This window comes from Myripristis murdjan, chromosome 9 (assembly GCF_902150065.1).
Source record: "Myripristis murdjan chromosome 9, fMyrMur1.1, whole genome shotgun sequence".
Classification (NCBI taxonomy): Eukaryota; Metazoa; Chordata; class Actinopteri; order Holocentriformes; family Holocentridae; genus Myripristis; species Myripristis murdjan.
Genome location: NC_043988.1, coordinates 3,984,462 through 4,004,624, shown reverse-complemented (window position 1 = coordinate 4,004,624; position 20,163 = coordinate 3,984,462). Strand labels below are relative to the sequence as shown.

At 42.3% G+C, this 20,163-nt stretch overlaps 1 protein-coding gene across 2 annotated transcripts in view; it reads left to right on the top strand.

The window, feature by feature from the left end:
• The first annotated feature begins 1,253 nt into the window (after positions 1-1,253).
• The window catches only part of eef2l2 (eukaryotic translation elongation factor 2, like 2), a 23,177-nt gene continuing 4,267 nt past the window's right edge, over positions 1,254-20,163 (top strand). The window contains exons 1-9 of one of the 2 annotated variants that reach the window (XM_030059628.1): positions 1,254-1,340; positions 10,481-10,695; positions 11,336-11,517; positions 14,537-14,748; positions 15,687-15,871; positions 15,982-16,087; positions 16,170-16,283; positions 17,062-17,200; positions 18,941-19,136. In XM_030059628.1, the coding sequence (XP_029915488.1) occupies positions 1,338-1,340; positions 10,481-10,695; positions 11,336-11,517; positions 14,537-14,748; positions 15,687-15,871; positions 15,982-16,087; positions 16,170-16,283; positions 17,062-17,200; positions 18,941-19,136 (1,352 nt within the window). In that variant the 5' untranslated portion in view covers positions 1,254-1,337. Of the gene's footprint in view, positions 1,341-10,289; positions 10,399-10,480; positions 10,696-11,335; positions 11,518-14,536; positions 14,749-15,686; positions 15,872-15,981; positions 16,088-16,169; positions 16,284-17,061; positions 17,201-18,940; positions 19,137-20,163 lie in introns of those variants that run through there. The other variant, XM_030059629.1, reaches the window with a different exon arrangement.

Sequence of the window (20,163 nt, the reverse complement as noted above, 5' to 3'; positions counted from 1 at the left end):
TGCTCGTTATGGTTCTGTTCACATCTACAGGTGTTTTCAACACCTGATTGAAAACACCTGATTGAGACCTCTGTTCTTAAGAGTGGTAATCTTTAAGGGGTTGAATAATTTTGTCAATGAGGAAATCACAAAAATGACATTTGTTAGTGTATTAGAAAAAGCATTCTTGTAATTTTAGTTGCATTTAGCTAATTTACAAGTCCTTGTAAGATTTCATTATAAAAAAGATTAAAAATAAATAAATAAATAAATGTTACATTTCCTAAAACCCTTTACTGCAATGGGGGTTGAATAATTTTGAACACAACTGTAGTTGGCTAGCTAGTCTTCCTGGGGTCCGTGTGTGTGTGTGTGTGTGTGTGTGTGTGTGTGTGTGTGTGTGTGTGTGTGTGTGTGTGTGTGTGTGTGTGTGTCTGTGTGTGTGTGTGTGTGGTGTGTGTGTAAAGTTAGGCAGAAAGGTAGGTAGCAGCAGAAAGTTAGGTAGAACAGTTAGCCTATGTGTATTAGCATGTAGATACAATGGGTTATCCCACCGGTCACTATTGTTGCCGGTGACATGCTTGTGAGTTCTATGACCACACTGAACAAAGTTGTGTAATTTCAAATGAATACATCAATACTAGACACCTTAAACATGATGTGTACCAAAAATCTATGTCCTATCTTTATGTTAACATACTTTACTAAGCTTTTCTTTGGGAGCTTTGTTGCTGCCATCCTCTTCTCTTGGCGCAAACACGAAGTAAACAGCTCTGGTCATGTGACAATTTACAGTAAACATGTGACACTGCACATATTTCATTGAGACCCTTTCTTATTTCAATATTTGCTGGAAATGCATTGATAGATCATTCAGTAACATTTTTATAGCCTTAGAAATGAAACATTTTTTTTACGGTCACTATTGTGACCGGTGGGATTAAATGGGTTAAAACTGGAATTGCGGAAATAAGGAAATAATTGTTATTATTATTATTAGTAGTAGTAGTAGTAGTAGTCGTATATAGTCGTAGTAATAACAGTTGTATTTTGCTAAAATGACTTCAGACGGGGCTCCGCAGCTTGTTGAAAAAGTTTGAAACCCCTCTCCTTGTGTTCTTCTCTTATTATTATGAGCATCTTCATCATCTTCATCATCAGAGGTCGTATTGCTGTTGTTACTTCTGGGCTGTGCTGTTCACTGTCCCTCATCCGTCTCATGTGCCGGTCCATATGACCGCTACCAGCTGACCTCCAGTCGGCGGGTAGAGCCGCGGACGGTGCGTCACGTCCAGTCTGCTGTCGGTGCGTCGCTGGCTGGAGCTGCTGGTCCGCTGAACCCCGAGCCATCCCACAAAATGGTAGCTACCACTTTTCATTATGCGCCTTACAGAAATAGTTTCTTGATGCTTGCAAGCCTCCTTCCATATTATACCAATCTGAATTTGATGATGTAGTGACTCTCTGGGGAGGAGGAGGAGGAGGAGGAGGAGGAAGATAAACGTAATGCTCTGTCTGCCTTCATGAGCCCAGTTATCTGCGCACTAATATTATCACATTATTATTACTAGTATTATTACAGGTGCTGATGTAGTGTTGCCCGTGCTTTCAGTTTTGAAGTGAAACTCATCAAAGATTCGTATGAAGACTAAAGTGCAGCATTATAATGGGATCAAGTGCCTTATAAAAAGCCCTGTGGTATAGCTGGAGTGATTTCTTGTTGGGTTTACCGTGTATTTCCCCCTCTGGGATGTTGACTGTGGAATAAACTGATATAAATAGCACGAACCCGCCCACTGAGCCGTGATATGGCCATATTAAAGTTTCATGCCTCAAGATTGGGCAACCCGTTTTGACTGCAACCCCGATGAGGGTCTTGTGAATAGGCACCGTGCAGACAGAGAGGAATGCCAGGTTCTTTGACAGAGCTGCGTAAACCCTGAGAAAGCTCGTCCGGAGTCAGGTGGCCTGCTCCCCGCCACACGGTGCATCTCTGCACTGCGGCAAAGCTGTCCAGCTGACCTGGGATGACACCACGCCGCCTGGACCGGATACGCGACATGGGACACATAATAGCTACATGTCAATAATATAATTTGTCAACGTCTCATATTGAGGCTGTCAAGATGATGACCCGCGCCTCTTCATCTGATCAGATTCAGTTCCATGTCGGGGAGAGATTACACAGGCAGCTGATATATCTTTCTAAGTTTGTAGTCTATAAATTCAGGTGAAAGTCCAATTAAACTGTTCCTCCTTTATGCTGAATATATATATATATATATATATATATATATATATATATATATATATATATATATATATATATATATATATATATATATATATATTTAAAGCGAATTTATAACGTGAAGGCTTTTAAAAGACGTCCATTTAAACACAAGAAATCTGACACTGATCATCCAGCATCACTCACCTGACCTGTAAATGCAGAATTTTAGGAACTACAGTTTTCTTGTAATTTTTTCTTGTAATTGTGTAATTTTTAAAATTTTTTATTTTATTAAAAAAATATTTATATTGAGTTTTGCTAGTTATTATTATTGTTATTATTATTATTATTATTATTTTGCAAATTTTCATGTAATTTATTTTCTTTTTTTACTACTATTCCCAGTAGTTTTTTTTTTTTCTTGCCAATTTGCTAAATGCTTTTTCCACCATGTTTTTGAAAACAGTGCTGAGAATGATGACATCTGAGATTGCATAGGCAGCTGATAAATTCTAAATTTGTAGCCTATAAATTTGAGTGAAAGACAATTTAAACTGTTTACTCCTTTAGTGAGTAAAAAGAGCTGATTCATGTTTGTGCATTCCTGTGGGCATTCTGGCACCTCAGCACATGTGCTCATTCACTGAGCGATGTGTGCTTATTGTTCTACTTCCAGTAGGTTTATCACCTTTTTTACAATCAGTGAAACGCATTCATATTATTAAATTCATATCCTAGCCTACATCAAGGCAGTTAGCAGTATCAGCCTGATGTAAGTTATGCAAAGACAGGGTCTTTCGAGGACAGAACCGTATTTGTTTGTTTATGCTGGTTGTTGTTGAGCTTTAAGAACTTCTGCTTCAATATGCTGGTAAAAATATCTTTAGTGTGACATGAGTGTGAAACTTATGAAGCACTGGCCTCATCAGTGCAAATGGAACTCTTTGGCAAAAGGTGACTCGGCTTTAATAGGTGTGCACACATTCGGTTTCTATAAGAAAAACAGGCATAGCATTGAAAACCACGTAATAAAGAACCTTGTCACACTTGTAGTCACATTTAAGGGTCTATATGTAATTTCTGCTTCGATGCTGACCTCTGTTGTTCACCAACTGAATAACAGCAAATGAAAATAGACACTTGGTTTGCCCCTCCTTCTCACTGACGACAAGCAACAAATCTGATGACTTTTGCTGACCATGATAAATGTATATAGTGCTGAATTCTGCTAATTTGTCTGGTGGCAAATTAGCATGGCTTGCACCGATTTGTGCGATACATATTTGTCTAAATCAGAGGTCTGATGATCACATACAAAGAGAAGCCCCTGTGCTTCCACTAAAGGCGGTGACTGTGGGTTATGCGGCCATGTGCATGTTAAGTTCAAATTCATTTAGAGCCCAGTATCACTGTTTACAGTAACAAAGGGCTGTACATGCCCTTATCATTTGTATCAAACATAGCAATGTATTTTTTCCCCATTTGATGAGATCATATTGGCTCAAAAACAGCAAGGACAGATTGTAAATCATCTCATTCTCCCCCACAGCACTGCTTCTCTGACAAACATCAATCAGACATTATTTATATAGCACTTTTCATACAAATACATGTAACAGAAAGTGCTTTACACAATTAAACAAGCCCCCTGAGCTGAGGAAACAAAATTTGCAAGATCAAGAAGAAATAGATACAACTCAAAATCAGTAAAGTATGAAAAATGAGAACATAAATAAACAAACAAATTTTAAGAATTATCCAAACATGACTTTAGAAGACAGATAGATTGGAAAGGGTGCAGGCAAAGGCTTGGAGGATGGGACCGGCATGCACAAGACGTTGGAGGGGTCATGAGTGAGGGTTTGGAAATGCCCCACAAGAGAGGGATTGGAAATGGCTGCACACAAGGGGGTGGAGTAAACATTTCTTCCAGAAAAAGAAGAAGAAGAAGAAGAAGAAGAAGAAGAAGAAGAAGAAGAAGATTTTTTTGATTTTTAAAAAATCATTTATTTACAATTTCTTATTTACAAGACATTTGTGGTACATAAATAGACACAAGTTAAGCACATAGCTATGTTATACTTAGATTAGGCAGTTTTTGTATTTTAATTCTCCCACCTTTGTTATATTGCACAGAATGTTTTCATAACACCACTGTTTTTTGAACTCTTCCAGGCTCCCTGTGGCTCTGTGGAAGCAGAATTCCAGATTTATTCTGGCTTTAACACCCATCTTCCAGACAGCCACAGCGTCCTGGGTGAAGCCAGTCTGCATTTTGTCCCGTCGCGTTACATAGATAGCCAGTTTTGCTTCACCCAATAAATAATTTAGTAACTGGAATTTCATTTTTTCTGATTTGTTTTGCCTGACTCCACAGATAAAAACAGGGCCAGAGAACACAATGTTAAAAAGTTTAAGAACACCAGTTAAAAAACTAAAAAACCCAGTGAGCCTGCTGCACTCAGTAAAAACATGAAAGACGTTTTCAGGTTGACCACAGAATGGACACTCATTTAAAACACCATGATTAAAAGCGGATATAAAACTGTTGGTGGCGATGGCTCCGTGCAGGATCCTCCACTGGAGATCGCCAGTCCGCTTCCTTATGGGGGGTTTGTAAAGTGTTGTCCACTGGGGGCACTGTCCATTTAGTCTTTCTGTCCATACTGTTGGTTGTCTGTCAGCCAGGTTTCTTCTGTGAATGATTTTGACACAGTGCATATAAATTTTCTTTTTGTCAATATTTTTTAGGCTGACCTTTTCCTTGGTGCAGTCCTTCAGGAGGGGGCCGCTTAGTCCGGCAAGGTCAGGGGTCAGGAGTATCTCTGGAAAGTCCTCGTTGGGGTCAGGCTCAGCCCTGCCATCACTGTACTGTTGAAGGAGGTTCTTCTCTTTGGCTGAGAGCTTTTTCATCCACATGTCCAGGCTCCTCTGGACCACCCGGACGGAATGTACACCTAATGATGAGGCCACCGCTCGGGCATCTGCAAGTGCTGGCCCTGCTGAAGCTATCAGCTGTTTCAGTGTTATGAGGTTTTGTTGGCACAGCACCCCCCTCAGCCCAGGCATGGTATTGCAACACACATCCAGTCTGGCTCCATTAATTAGAGGTTCATTTAAAAGCCAGTACAGAGAGTCACACTTTTGGGTCCTTTCCCAATTAAAAAACAAACAGGATTTAAAAACACCCTGATAAAATTTTGGTAACCCATTTAACTTTAGAAAACTAAAATTGGTCAAAAACAGAGCAGCATCTAGTCCCAGGCTGTTAACACGTTTGAAAATACAGCTGGCCACGTCCCTCCACACTAAATCAGGAGGTCCTGTTAGATACCTCTGGACAAAACGTAATCTGAAGGTGGCTGTTCTGCTGGCCAGGTGGACAAGGCCCTGGCCCCCCTCCTCTCTGGATAAAAATAACACTGACTGTGGCACCCAATGCAGTTGATCCCAGAAGAAATTAACCATCTTTGCTTGAATCTGGGCAAGTAGGCCTGATGGTGGATCCAGGCATGACAGTCGGTGCCACAGCAGTGAAGCTAAAATGTTATTTAAAATCAGGACTCTCCCTCTATATGACATCTGGGGATGAAGCCATTTCCATTTTAGCAATTTTGAGTCAACTTTTTCTATTACATTTTCCCAGTTTTTCTTGGTTAGTTTTTCATTGCCTACATAAATGCCGAGATATTTGAGACCGTCTCTTTTCCACACTAGGTTTTGAGGGAGAACTGGGAGGCCCTCACACCACTCCCCAACTGCAAGGCCTTCACTTTTTTCCCAGTTCACCCTCGCTGCTGACACTGCAGAAAACTTTTGTGTTATGGTCTCTAATGTGTTGATGTCTCTTTGATTTTTTACAAGAACGACAACATCATCCGCGTAGGCAGATAAAACCAAATTCTTTTTAAAACCAGGTAAAAGCAGACCTTCAACATTTTGTCTTATTTTGTGGAGGAGGGGTTCCAGGGAGAGCGCATAGAGCATCCCCGACAGAGCACAGCCCTGTCGGACACCTCTATGCGCCTTAAAAGGAGCACACAAACTACCATTAACCTTCAGCACACTCTCAATGTTACTGTACAGCACCTTGATCTTGGCAATAAAACCAGCGCTGAATCCAAACCTCCCCATGGTTTTCCAGAGGAAGCAGTGTTCAACGCGGTCAAATGCCTTTTCTTGATCTAATCCAACCAAGCCTGTACTTACACCCAATGAACTGGAGACGTCCAAAACATCCCGAATTAGGTAGACATTGTCTACCATGGACCTGCCGGGTACGCAGTACGTCTGGTCCGGGTGGATGACCTGCTCCATGGCTTCTCTCAAACGGTTGGCGAGGGCTTTGGAGAGGATCTTGTAGTCTGTGCAGAGGAGAGACACGGGGCGCCAGTTCTTTATCTCCTGCAGGTTTCCCTTCTTTGGCAGGAGGGTGATGACTGCTCTTCTGCATGAGACTGGCAGGGAGCCGTGGGCTAGGCTTTCATTGAAAACCTGCAGTAAGTCATTCACAATAATATCCCAGAAGGCTTTGTAAAATTCAACAGTTAGGCCATCAATACCGGGGGCCTTGCCGCCCTGCATGCTCTGGAGGGCAGCATGCAGTTCTTCTTTGCACAGGGGGCGCTCCAACTGTGTGTTCAAGTCTTTCTGGATTTGTGGCAGTTCATCACAGAACTCCTCAAACAAATGTTCATTTTCTTGGTACTCACTTTTGTACAACGCTGAGTAGAACTCCGCAGCTCTGTTCCGGATCTGGCCTGGCTCAGTGAGTTCCTGCCCCGTGTCCGACAGTAGTGAGTGGATCTGCTTCCTCTGCCCGTGTCTCTTCTCTAAGCCGAAGAAGAAGCCAGAGGGAGCATCCATCTCCGTGATGTTCTGGATTCTGGACCGGACCAGCGCACCTTGTACCTTTTTGTCCAGCAGGTTGGCTAACGCCATCTTTTTGGTTTTGAGGATTTCAATATATCCTCGATTTCCTGTGGATTCACTAAGACGTTGCAGTTCCACGATGTCACACTCCAGATCACTGATAGATCTGGTGATGTCTCGTGTGACATTGAGCGTGTGCTGCTGACATAACTGCTTAATTTGTATTTTACCATGGTCCCACCACTGTCTCAGGCTAGTGAACTCACGCTTCCTCTCTCTAAAACCAGACCATAAATAAACAAGAGCATCTTTAAAATTACGATCACCTGCTAAAACTGAATTAAAATGCCAGTAGGCACTTCTGTGTAGGACATCCCTGATAAAAACACTACATAAAACCAAAGAGTGATCAGAAAAAACAACAGGTACAATACAACAAGTTTTAAAAACATTAAAGTGTTGTTTAAAACAATAAAATCGGTCGAGGCGGGCCGCAGAGATTCTATTGTCTCTACAGTGAGACCATGTATATTGTCTGGAGTTTGTGTGCATCCTCCTCCATACATCCACCAGGCCATGGGAGTGTACCAGCTGCTGCAAAGCATGCTGGGAAACTGAATGAGGCTCTGCATGGTTGCGATCTAGAAGCTCATTCTCTGTACAATTAAAATCCCCACCTAAAAACACATAATCCGATGAATTAAAATCTTTAAATTTATCATTAACTTTTTCAAAAAAACGTTTTCTCTCTGCACCGTTGTTAGGAGCATAAAAATTGATAAAAACAATGTTAAAATGCTCAAAGCCAGCTCTCATTAAAAGGCACCTCCCCTGGATGACATGCTCCACCTCCACAGACAGCGGGTTAAAAGCATTCGAGAGGAGGAAGCCCACTCCTGCACTCGCTGAGGTGTTGTGGCTTAAAACAATTTTACCTTCCCATTCTCTGATCCAGTCAGTCTCATTATTTTCATCACTGTGTGTCTCCTGAATAAATAAAACGTCAACCTTCTTTAATTTGGCAGTCTCATATAAAAACACACGTTTCTTTGCATCTCTGGCCCCGTTAAGGTTTAAACTCCCAACTCTAAAAGTATCCATAGAGATTGAAAGATTAAAACCTATACTAAGAACAACCAAATAAGTTAATAAAACACAAGTGTTTGTCCTAATCATGCTCAGTTCCATAGTGATTTGCTAACTTCAACCAATTTCTTCTGTAGTCTGTATTTCTCTGGACTTCCTATTTCTCCTGATTTGATGTGGAGTCTGGCTGAAGTACAAAACTGTTGTTTGTTAGGAAAAAACTTCTCAAGTTTAACCTTTTTCAGTCCTTTGGTTTTTCTAAGGTATGTCTTGATCATTTTTGCAGAATATAAACTGTTATCTGAGGTGGCTGGTGTCTCACTGTCAGAGAACCAGCCATCACTGTCAGTGCTTTCTGCTTTGGCTGATAGTCTTGTACGCCTGGCTGTTTTTGCTTCAACCTCCATGTTCTTTTTCTTAAGCTGCCTTTTTCCTGCTTGTTTTGTTTCTTCACCCTTGTCCATCATTTCATCACTTTCATTTTCCTTTCCCCCAAGTGTTTCTCCTATTTCACTCATTTTCTGTTCCTGAGATCCTGCTGCCTCAACTGACTCACCTGTCTGTTCCCCACACTCCTCTACCTGCTCTCCACATGCTCCTCCCTGTTCTACCTGCATTTCTGCACTTCTTTCCCCTGATTTTTTCTCACCCTTTTCCTCTGTCACCTCCCTCCCTTCACCTGTCACCTCACCTCCTTCACCTGTCACCTGCCTTCCCTCACCTGTCCCCTCACCCCCTTCACCTGTCAACACCTCCTCTTCATCTATCACCTCACCTTCCTCTCTTCCCTCCTCACTCCCCACACCACCATCACCTGTGTTCCCCTCTCCTTCACCGTTCACCTCAGACGCCTGGGAGTCACCGACCGTAGGTGACGTCACAGCACTGACTGCAGCTCTCTCGCTTGCATCTGAAACATTGGCACACGGCCCGGACTGATCCGCGGCGAGATCGATAGTACCAGGTCCGGGCTTTTCCACAGTAGCTCGCCGATGCGCGGCCCCGGGCTCCGCAGCGGCGCACCGCCGCTCCGCCGAGCCGGATGGCGCCGGACCAGGCGCAGTCGGCCCGCACGGACCAGGCGCGGTCGGCCCGCACGGAGCCGGCGCGGTCGGCCCGCACGGAGCCGGCGCGGTCGGCTCCGTAGCTCCGGCCGGCCCGCACGGAGCCGGCGCGGCTCGGTTAGGGCAGGCTTTAATAAGATGCCCTTCTTCACCACAGTTAAAGCAAGTCATGTTTGAGGATGATGCATACAACACATATTCAAAATCATCCACTTTAACACGAAATCTGTAATTAAACTCCTCATTACGATTATTTAAAATCATAAAGAGTTGTCTTCTGTGAGACACAACATGCTTCAGTAAGGCTGATTTACATCCTGAAGACATCTTTTTAACTGCTGACACAACTTTACCATGTCGAGACAATTCTTTTGTTAGAAAATCATCACTAATGAATGGAGGGACATTTGACAGAATGATTTTAGTCGCCGGTTGTGATAGCGGTAGAACCTGCACAAACAAACCATTCACCGTGATCCCAGTCTCAACCAACCTGTTTGCCTGCTCCACTTTTTCAACAAACAAAACAATAGCGCTGTTCATCCGAGCGGCTGACTTCACGTGTTTATGCCCGATCACTTCCCCTACGGCCAGGGCGACCTCCTCCACACTACACGGGAAGCTGCCACCGACCTTCACCCCGTGCTCTCTGGTGAGCCTGGTGAAGCCATCACGGCCCGCCATGGCGTCAGAGACGCCAACCGGCCAGACAAAGATCTGGCCGGTACACGCACGCTAAACAATAAAAACTAACCAACAAAAAAAAACTACAATAATCAACTATGTCAAATTATACATACACAAAAAATAAAAATAAAATAAAACGAGTATAAAGCTGAAAAAAAAAACGCTCAAAACGCGCTCTGCTCTCCCTTCTCACTCCTCTCTGAAGAAGAAGAAGAAGAAGAAGAAGAAGAAGAAGAAGAAGAAGAAGAAGAAGAAAGACTTCTGCATAGCATGCACCAAGGATGCACTCCTTGCTCAGGGTTCCTCTGGAAGGATCCCAGCTTCTTGCCTCCTCAGAGCATCTTAAAGTATTTTTAAAAAAAGGTGGACTGACTTCAGATTCATGAGCTGGAGGATGGCTGACCGAGGAGATATTTAATAAGGCTTTGAGGTCCAGCACAAAGAACAAGAAATCTGGAGCATGCATCAAAGAACGATGTCAGTTCAAATGCATAATGACCAACTTGAGGTTATAGTTTGCTGTCTTGTTGATCATGTCTAATTGTTTTCTACTTCTCAGGTGAACTTTACGGTTGACCAGATCCGAGAGATCATGGACAAGAAGTCCAACATCAGGAACATGTCTGTGATTGCTCACGTGGACCATGGCAAGTCCACGCTGACAGACTCCCTGGTGTGTAAAGCTGGCATTATCGCCTCAGCTCGAGCAGGGGAAACCCGGTTTACTGACACCCGCAAAGACGAGCAGGAGAGGTGCATCACCATCAAATCCACGTAGGTGGCAAGACAAAGTATTGCTCTCTCTTTGCTCATCTTATGGCATTACAATGGTCATTAGGGGTGCGAATCACTGAGTAACTCGTAATATGATACTATCATGATATTTTAACCACAATAAGGATGGTACCACAATACAGGTGATTCTGCAATATGCAATATATTGTAAGATAATCAGCTATGATACACAACAAAATCTGAAACTGACCTGGAAAAGATCAAACAATTGTATCCATAATGTATCCCAAGAGCAAGAATTACAAAATATTGCATTACCAATTTATTGTTCCACTCCTAATGGTCATATTTATATTAGTGATAGGCACAGTTGTTTATTTTGCTATAATCACTTTGCAGTGATAAACTGATATAAATAAATTGAAGCTGTCTAGCTAGCACCTTGATGACATGAATTGTACATTCCAGATTTTTTGTGTTTGAGATCTGTCATGTAATTTAGATTTACCATTTAATGTGGTTATCATTTCTCAGCTAAGCTCTGCAGCTAGCATGTAAACACTGATCTTGTGTTCCCTGTTGTCCCTGTTTCCAGTGTGTCAGAAACAGTAGTTTGCAGTAGGTCAATGCCATCTTCTCTCCAGCTAACTGCAGGCTGTTGTGTTGCCCCTCCTTACAGAGCAATCTCTCTGTACTATGAGCTCAAAGAAAATGACTTGGCCTTCATCAAACAGTGCAAGGATGGCTCCGGCTTCCTCATAAACTTGATTGACTCTCCTGGTCACGTCGATTTCTCATCCGAGGTGACTGCTGCTCTGAGGGTCACTGACGGAGCACTTGTAGTTGTAGACTGTGTCTCAGGTAGGAAAGAAAACAGAGCGCTGGGCCTTACATCTTGCCCATAAGCCATTTCCACTGTGTGCTAACATGAGACAGACAGTGCATTGACTACTGCTTACATACTACATTTGCAAACACTGGTCCCTTTACAAACACACTATAACTTGTTTAGGTGTGTATGCAAATGAAGCTCGGCTCAGGATCCCCTTTCTATGGGACTCAGAAATGTGCATTGGTGCTTGACATGGCATATCATAGACCATTTTGTTTGTTTCGTGCATTCTTCTTATTTCTGTGGATAAACGGTATAGCTACTAGGATGTAACTCCAGTTCTATGAGTATTGGCGCAGCCTTCTAATGGGTTTTGCTGTTGGCTAATCCACAAGTGCCCAGGACAAGGCCCCGGAGGAGTTTCGATGCACCCACAGCACTAACCAATAATGTGGTTGGTATGATCATTTTTATAAGCATGGTGCAAGCATGATGCAAGTGTGGCTTGTCTTCTGGCAGAGCTCAGTGACCCTGAGTCATTAGGGCCAACTAGACTAGACATTAGAGCCTGAGAAGCAGGGAGAACCACTCTTTGTGCCTCACCACCTCTGGGTAATGAAGGTAGTGGCACCCTCTGAAAAGTGAAGTAAGTCCTCACTCTGAAACAGCTGAAACCATCATGGCCAGTACTAATGGCAAACCTCCCAGTATGGAAGACGTGGAGTGGGACTGGAGCTCCACCTGGAGGAAAACCAGCACCAAGTCCGAGCACGACCTGGAGAAGCCCTCTTGGACCTGCACCAGAACTCAAACATTCAGCATGTCAGTGTTTGTGAGCCAGGAGCAGGGCAATGACCACCACCAGTGGCCCAGCTAACTGAGCTAACGTCAGAGAACATACAAATTTGGGTTGTCAGCAAAGCTGTGTCACATTGGGCTGGGGTAACAGCAATGCCCTGAGTGGGAGTCACTGTGACCGGTCTCTGTGAAGGAGCTAACAGCAGTGTAGCTAGAGGAGTTTATACCAGTAACATGCACTCAGAGTGCGAGGCTTGCTACCCAAACATCTGGAGACTGTAAAGCACAGTTTGAGGCGGTACAGGCATCATCAACCTCCTTGTCATCAGTTCACAAGTTAGATAGATAGATAGATAGATAGATACTTTATTCATCCCGAAGGAAATTCACAGTTTTCAGCAGAGTACAAGACTGAGTAAATCAAAAATAAAGAATAAGTAAATCAAAAATAAAGAATAAAAGATGACCCTCGAGATCTAAAGATCTAAGTACCAATGTGCAAAAGAACAATGTGCAAAAAAACCAATAAAACCAGTGTGCATCGATGAGTTGGAAGCATTTGTGCTCTCTGCCCCTGGCAGGATGAGATTGGCTTATGGAAGAAAGCTGCCCAACTTTCCAGCTCCACTAGGGAGGAATGAGGCACTAACTCCAGCACAGGAAGTAGGCATTGTGGAAGTCCTCAGCAGTGAGAGAGGAGTGGCAGGACTGACAGTGGTGGGAACTTTTGCCATTCTTGCACTGTCCTTATATAGACGGTTGTACCAACCACATGATTGGTCGATAGGTGTCAAAAGTCTCAGGGTGGTGGGGCAAAGCCCCATGGGATAAATCAAAGGCCATTAGAGGGTGGAGCCCATATGACAAATAAAAGAACTGTCTTGGAAGACAGTCGTAAAGGCAGGACCTTATGTGGTTGCATTTCTTAAGATAGATGAGGTGTCAAGTCATTCTGCATATGACTGGCAATAGCAAAACAGTAAACAAGAAAGATGTTGATGCTGTTATGTTTCTGATTATTTACTATTGTGCTACTGTGATGTTGCATTTTGTTTAAGAGAAGAGATGTGTGGAGGTTGAAAATGAGACGGGTACTTTAAGGTCATAGAGAGTCATAGAGATCAGCTGTGACAAGTTGCAAATGGACATGATTGGTATCTTTGTCTCAATATTACTAGCTGAACAATCTCTGTTAATAATTTGTGTTTGTGGTTGCTTGCTCCTGTTTTTAAAAATAGTGAGGTTATACTTTTGCACTGCTGGCATCATACATTTAACAAGTCAGGAACGTTAAGTGCTGAGACTCCATTCTGACGGTCCTTGTGGACTTGAGTAGAGCTATATAAAACATTTTGGGGGACAGGAACTGAACACCCAGGGTAACAAGAGGGACTGGCTCCTCTGGTGCAGACAGGGGTGAGGCTTTCTGCTCAAAAGGATTCCTCAGTTGCAGAGACATCTGAGTGGAAAAAGGGTGTTTGGTGAATGTGTTGTCTGTAGAGCGTGAACCTTCTGACATTGCTCAGTAGTCATTTGAAGAACCACTCTCACTTTTTCTCAGCTGAAAAAAAAAACTCACTCTGCCATTGCTCTCTCCACCTACACATTTACAGGAAAGAGAATCCCCTCCTTCAGAAGCATTCTGAAAGTGTGTATAACAAAAAAATACATCACTCCATCACAAAATAACACCTAGGATGCATCACACATCCATCACACATTGATGATATCTAACAGTGAGACACAGTCACTGGCTTTATATTTCCTGAAGTAAAGACAATGTTAACCGAAATTATTATTGCTACTATACAGAAAATGAAAGAATAAACTTTTCTTGGGAAGGCACTACATGATTGGCTGAAAAAATAGCAAATGGGGATCCTGTTTTTGCAAATGCCTTACAAGTGCCGATCATAACACTGCTTGTATTATACCAGTTTAAAATGGTTATTATAAAATTTTCTATAGCAAAAAACAACCAACTTTTTATTTCTTTTACATAACTTTTATGAAGGCTTCAAGATTCTTGCCTTGAAATGTAGAGGTCTCTAGAACACTTTAATTGAAAAGTGAACTACAGTTGAAAAGCTAATGTTAATTAGCAATTTCAATTGTTTTAGCACTTTATAGTGGGTTTCAGCTCAGTTTAAGGATTAAATTACAGGCAAGTATTAAACAGTTTGCAGTTTGCATTTGCATTTGAAATCAAATTGAAAAATGAATTGAACTGGTGTCCATCTCCCTTTATAGGCGTGTGTGTCCAGACTGAGACTGTCCTCAGGCAGGCCATTGCTGAGCGGATCAAACCAGTTCTGATGATGAACAAGATGGACAGGGCTCTCCTGGAGCTGCAGCTACAGCCTGATGAGCTCTATCAGACCTTCCAGCGCATTGTGGAGAATGTCAATGTCATCATCTCCACCTACGGAGAGGGGGAGCATGGACCCATGGGTAACATCATGGTCAGTGGAGAACCAGATGATGCATTTACTGCAGCAAGACACTTCACAAATGATACATACAATATTTGCCCAAATATAAGGCATTGTTTTTATCTAGAAATTATATTTGAAAAACTAAGGTTGTCCTATAATCACGGGCTAGACAGTCACATGTCATTGTGAACTGAAAACAACTGGTGGTGACATCGAGCGAGTTAGGGTCAGCAGCAAGCTGATGATCTATAGGGGGAGCTGGTGGAACAATAGCGTGACAATAATGAGAGTCACAAGTGTAAATATTATTAACAAAAAAAAAAAAAAAAAAAAAAAAAAAAAGCTGAGGAAAGTTTGGCCAATTTACCAAATTGACTGTGGCCAGAAAGAGTTCAGCTAAAGAAGTCAACTTATTTTCATTTAAATTTCATTTTTTCTCTCCATTTTATGGCCATCTAGGTTGGCTTCTTTGTCAGATTTATTTCAGGTTCTCTGATAGACTACTGTTTGCTGGTTGATGCACTTTTTAATGCACTGCAATGTTTTGATTGTTTTTGATTCATCTAACAGATGCTGTACATCAGCCTGCCTGCATTCTGTATTAAGGCATTATTTCTTTATTTTTGTCAAATAAAATTATTTTCTTTCTATTAAAAGTATTTTTCCAAAAAACTTTGTTGAACTAGGGAGGCTGTCTTATCATCAGGGTCGTCTTATATCCAGGAAATAAGGTATACAATTGTTGTAAATAGGCCAAACATTCAAAATCAGTGGTTTGGTCCTTTAACATCGTTAGGCTTAGACTGGCGGCAAAATGCCTATCTGTACATGACTGTATAGTAATGAGCTGACATGTGCTGTTAGCATGAACAAGTCTTGCCATTATTCTCTGACCTCTGACCTCTCTCTCACACACACACACACACACACACACACACCCACACACACACTGTTTGTGTCTACAGGTGGATCCAGTGGTGGGGACAGTTGGGTTTGGCTCTGGTCTGCATGGCTGGGCCTTCACTCTCAAGCAGTTTGCTGAAATGTATGTGGCCAAGTTTGCAGCAAAGGCTGAAAAGAAGGCTGCACTGCCACCTGCTGACCGTGCGAAGAAGGTCGAGGACATGATGAAGAAACTGTGGGGGGACAAGTGAGTGTCCATTCACACTGTGATGACTAAAATGATATGCCCGTGGTCCTGGAGTTGTGCCTTGTGTTTCATTACTGAATGTCACTGATGAATGAAGAAATATTTTTCAGGTACTTTGATCCAGCAACTGGTAAATTCAGCAAGACGGCCACTACAGCAGATGGCAAGAAGCTCCCAAGAACATTCTGCCAACTTGTGCTAGACCCCATTTTCAAGGTTTGATGATAAACATTTTCAGTCTTTTTAAAACTTGGCATGGACACAGGTTCACATACAGTGTGCTCCTGTACTTCACCAGGTTTTTGATGCCATCATGAACTTCAAGAAAGAAGAGACAGAGAAGTTGATTCAGAAACTTGAGGTGAAGCTTGATGCCGAGGACAAGGAAAAGGAAGGGAAACCACTTCTGAAGGTATTCGTCTGCACAAATTAGACTTCAATTTATAATATAAGAATCGATTTTTCTGTCATTTTTTTTTTACTATCAGTGGAACTCAAACTGCTTTGGCGGGTACATTCAGTGAACATTCCTTCACAGCTAAGTCACATTTTGAGTTGATTCAATGAACCATCAATGAATAACGGACAATTTTGTGTTGAGCCATGTTTTGTTAAAAGCTCATTGGCTGATGAAATCAAAACATTGAACTTGTCCATTGTATATGTATCGTAGTTGCCTGAGGAGTGGGTGAGGTTTCCAACATGGCTCGCAAGTTTGTTCTCTTCAGCTCTTACTGTGTCTGAGATCCAGGGGCTTAAACTGCTTATGCAAATTCCTCGATTTGTTGCTACTTGAATTTGCTCTTACTCTAAGAATGAATTTAGAACTTTATTTTAATTTAGAAAATTATATAACCAACTTCATCCAGTGTAAACAGTGTTCAGTCAGTACAATCAGTGGTTAGTGTAGTTAGGGTTCCAGCATAGATTCCTAAATACAAATCTGTATCTTGCCGTTACATTACAGCAGAAGGACAACCTTTGGATGGCAGCACAATGTAATGTTTCTGCCATATGTGATTTAGTATGTATATAGTCTTTAAAGGGGAATGAAGTAATTTTTTAGGAGTGGTCCAGCTCCTGAATCTCAGCTTCTTTAGTTCCAGCTAAGGAGGGCTATATTTGCTTGGGCTTGTTTACACTATAACTTGATTTGCTTACATTTGTTTGAAACTGCTGTTCCTCCTCAGGCAGTGATGCGCCGCTGGTTGCCAGCAGGTGACGCTCTGCTCCAAATGATCACAATCCACCTGCCCTCCCCAGTGACCGCTCAGAAATATCGCTGCGAGCTGCTGTATGAGGGGCCTGGAGACGACGAGGCCGCTATGGGTGGGTTTCTCATTTTGCCCGAATCATGAATTTGCAGAACTTTATGATATCCGAGATTTTGTCCAGTAAAGTTTAAGAGAACATGCCTTTTGTTTCACTGCACCAAGAACGCAACACAAAATGAACATGATTAAGTGGTGGTCAAGTGGTGTTAAAGTGGTGCCACTGCTGGGCTATAGCTGTCTATGATGGTGAGAGCGTTTTGCTCTGTGGTTGGTCTGTGCAGACAACTGAAATGCCACACAACAGTATCGAGTTTTTATTATGTGTTTGCAAGCTCTGATGAAAACTGAAGCAGTGACTTCAGTTTTCTTAAAGATTTTGTAAAGATGAACATATTTACAAATCTCCTCAACTTGTCACTCTTGGGGATCTAGTTTGCCTTTTACTGGGAGTGGAAATCAACCACAATCAAGTCTTGCGTGAGACACCTACTCTGTTTATATGGTGACATTTTGAAATTATTACAATTAGAATCATTCGATTTTTTTTTTTTTGCCTTCAACTGCCCATTTTAAATTTTGTGGGCGCAATATCCTAGGCCCTCATATATCAATATTAAGGTCTTAAATTTGCTTTTGTAAATGAAATTTAGGCTAGGAATTTTTTATTTATTTAATTAATTATTTATTTATTTATTTATTTTGCCTACAAGCAAATTGGCATTTATTAGTAGATGCAGGCGTGACATGCCCACCTTTTTCCTGCTGTGGGAGAAAGGACAACTGAGCACAGTCTCTCCTTAAAGGCCATGGAAGCTAGTGGTAAGGAAGGCTATTTACTTTACCATATGTTTTTTATTTCCTTTGTCATCACTGATTTATTTTAATTTGGTGATAAAAGGGAACATGCAGAGGAGTTGCTGCATGGTTTGCTGCAAAACAACTATGACCAACTATCTTTTGTGTTACAGCAGTGATGCACCTACACCCTTTATATTTTATAGGCCAAGGACTGCCCTGGATTTGATCAGGCAACTGATCTGCTGGTGCTCTGTTAAGCGTGTGCTAACACTGACCCAGTTCTAGTTTGCTGAATGTAAGGCAGTAAGGTGGCAGCACTAAGGGAGTAAGGTGGTACCTCATGAATAAGACAGTAACCTGGTAATTCAACGAGGTAGCAGAAGACCCCTGGGAATGCCCCCTGGTCACATTTGCCCAAGAAGACAGGATATGTGGACAATATGTTGTCTACTGTTGACAAATAAATTCTCTTTTCCTTGTCAGCACAACTACTTTAACTACTGTCAAGCTAGATATGTGTGACCGTTCAGTGTGAACTGGTAGCTACTACGTACAGCAGGATTGTTTATCCTGGGCTGAGTCATGCCAAAACCTATGATGCATTTCTGACTGTATCTATGTGCATAAGCACACTCATATTAATCTGCCCTGATAAATACCACACTCTCTAAGCTACCGTCATGGTCATGCACTCATTAATATGAAGATATGGCACTAACTGACCATTTATGTTTACAACCTTCCATTTAATGCTTCAGGAAATGTTAGATGTCATCTGTGTGCTGAGTATGGCTCAGGTGAAAAAATGGAGGGGGTTATTCCCCTGTCTTTGTCATGTCTTTCCTGTGTCTCTGTTGAAATAAAAATAAAATGGCATAATAGATAGATAGATAGATAGATAGATAGATAGATAGATTCATGCCTTGTGCGGAAATTTTTCGAAATGGATTTATATCGCAGACACATTATGTTTTTTGTCTTTTTACTGTTATCATAGGAGTAAAGAACTGTGATCCCAAAGCTCCATTAATGATGTACATCTCCAAGATGGTGCCGACCAGCGACAAGGGACGCTTCTATGCTTTTGGCCGTGTGTTCTCTGGCATTGTGGCCACAGGGCAGAAAGTGCGCATCATGGGCCCCAACTACACCCCTGGAAAGAAGGAGGACTTGTACCTGAAACCTATTCAAAGGTCTGTGAAAGCTTAAGTCCACGTTTCCAGTGCAGTGCACTGTGGTTGGTTTTAACAATTGAGCAACAAGGCTCCATGACTACTGTTTGACCAAAGGGCTTTTTGGATGAGTAGTACTTTGACCAGTTCTTTCACTGTCCTGTGCTGAAATGCACCAAAATGCATCTTTTGGTGGCCATATTGAATACCCTTAGATAACCAACTGGTTCTAAATGTAGAGCTTGACGATCTCAACGGTATGGAATCCCCACAATCCAGCAGTAAGTGATAGGCAGTCAGATCTACAGTACAGTTGATCAGTAGGGCTGGGTAGGCTATATTAAAAGACATGTACAATGTCAGGTTTGCATAGAAACATAATTTTAGTTAGTGCCCCAGTTATTTAGGCATAGAGTGCCTGCCACTATGAAAAAGACCTTATTTGGAATAGAATCTGGACGATCATCTAGTAATGCTCTACCTTGTAGTTCAGCTCTCAGGCACGTATCAGACTGGCACTGTTCCTGAAAACCATTGGAGACACATATCAACCACACCAGCCCAGCAATGTGTAAACTCTTCAGAATATCAGGACAAATCTTGTTCTCCTCTGGCACCTTACTAAGAAGGAGCTTTCTAATAACCCGAGTCACCCCTGTTAAGAAGCTGAGCTCTGCTGCAGGTCTCAAGGGCATGACTGTTAGGTTTAGGAGTCCCTTAACATGCTTCCTTCACCTCTTGACAATACCAAGTTGTAGTCAGTGTTTGGCTGCCCCTGCTGAGAACAACCTGGACGATACCCTGCCTTTCCCTCACTGAAGGGTTTTTCAGAACCTCTTAGAAGCTATCTAAAAGTAACTTCCATTGCCACTTCCACACCTAGGCTAATCCTTCTGCAGCCACTGCAGTTGCACCATTTTTGAACTGCCATTGTGTCTGTGCTGAGTCTGGACTTACTTCTTCAGCCAGGCCCAGGAAGCCTCTTCTTCAACTTGACAGGCACATTGCCAAGATACATTCCCACTCAAGAATACTCCACCAGGTATTC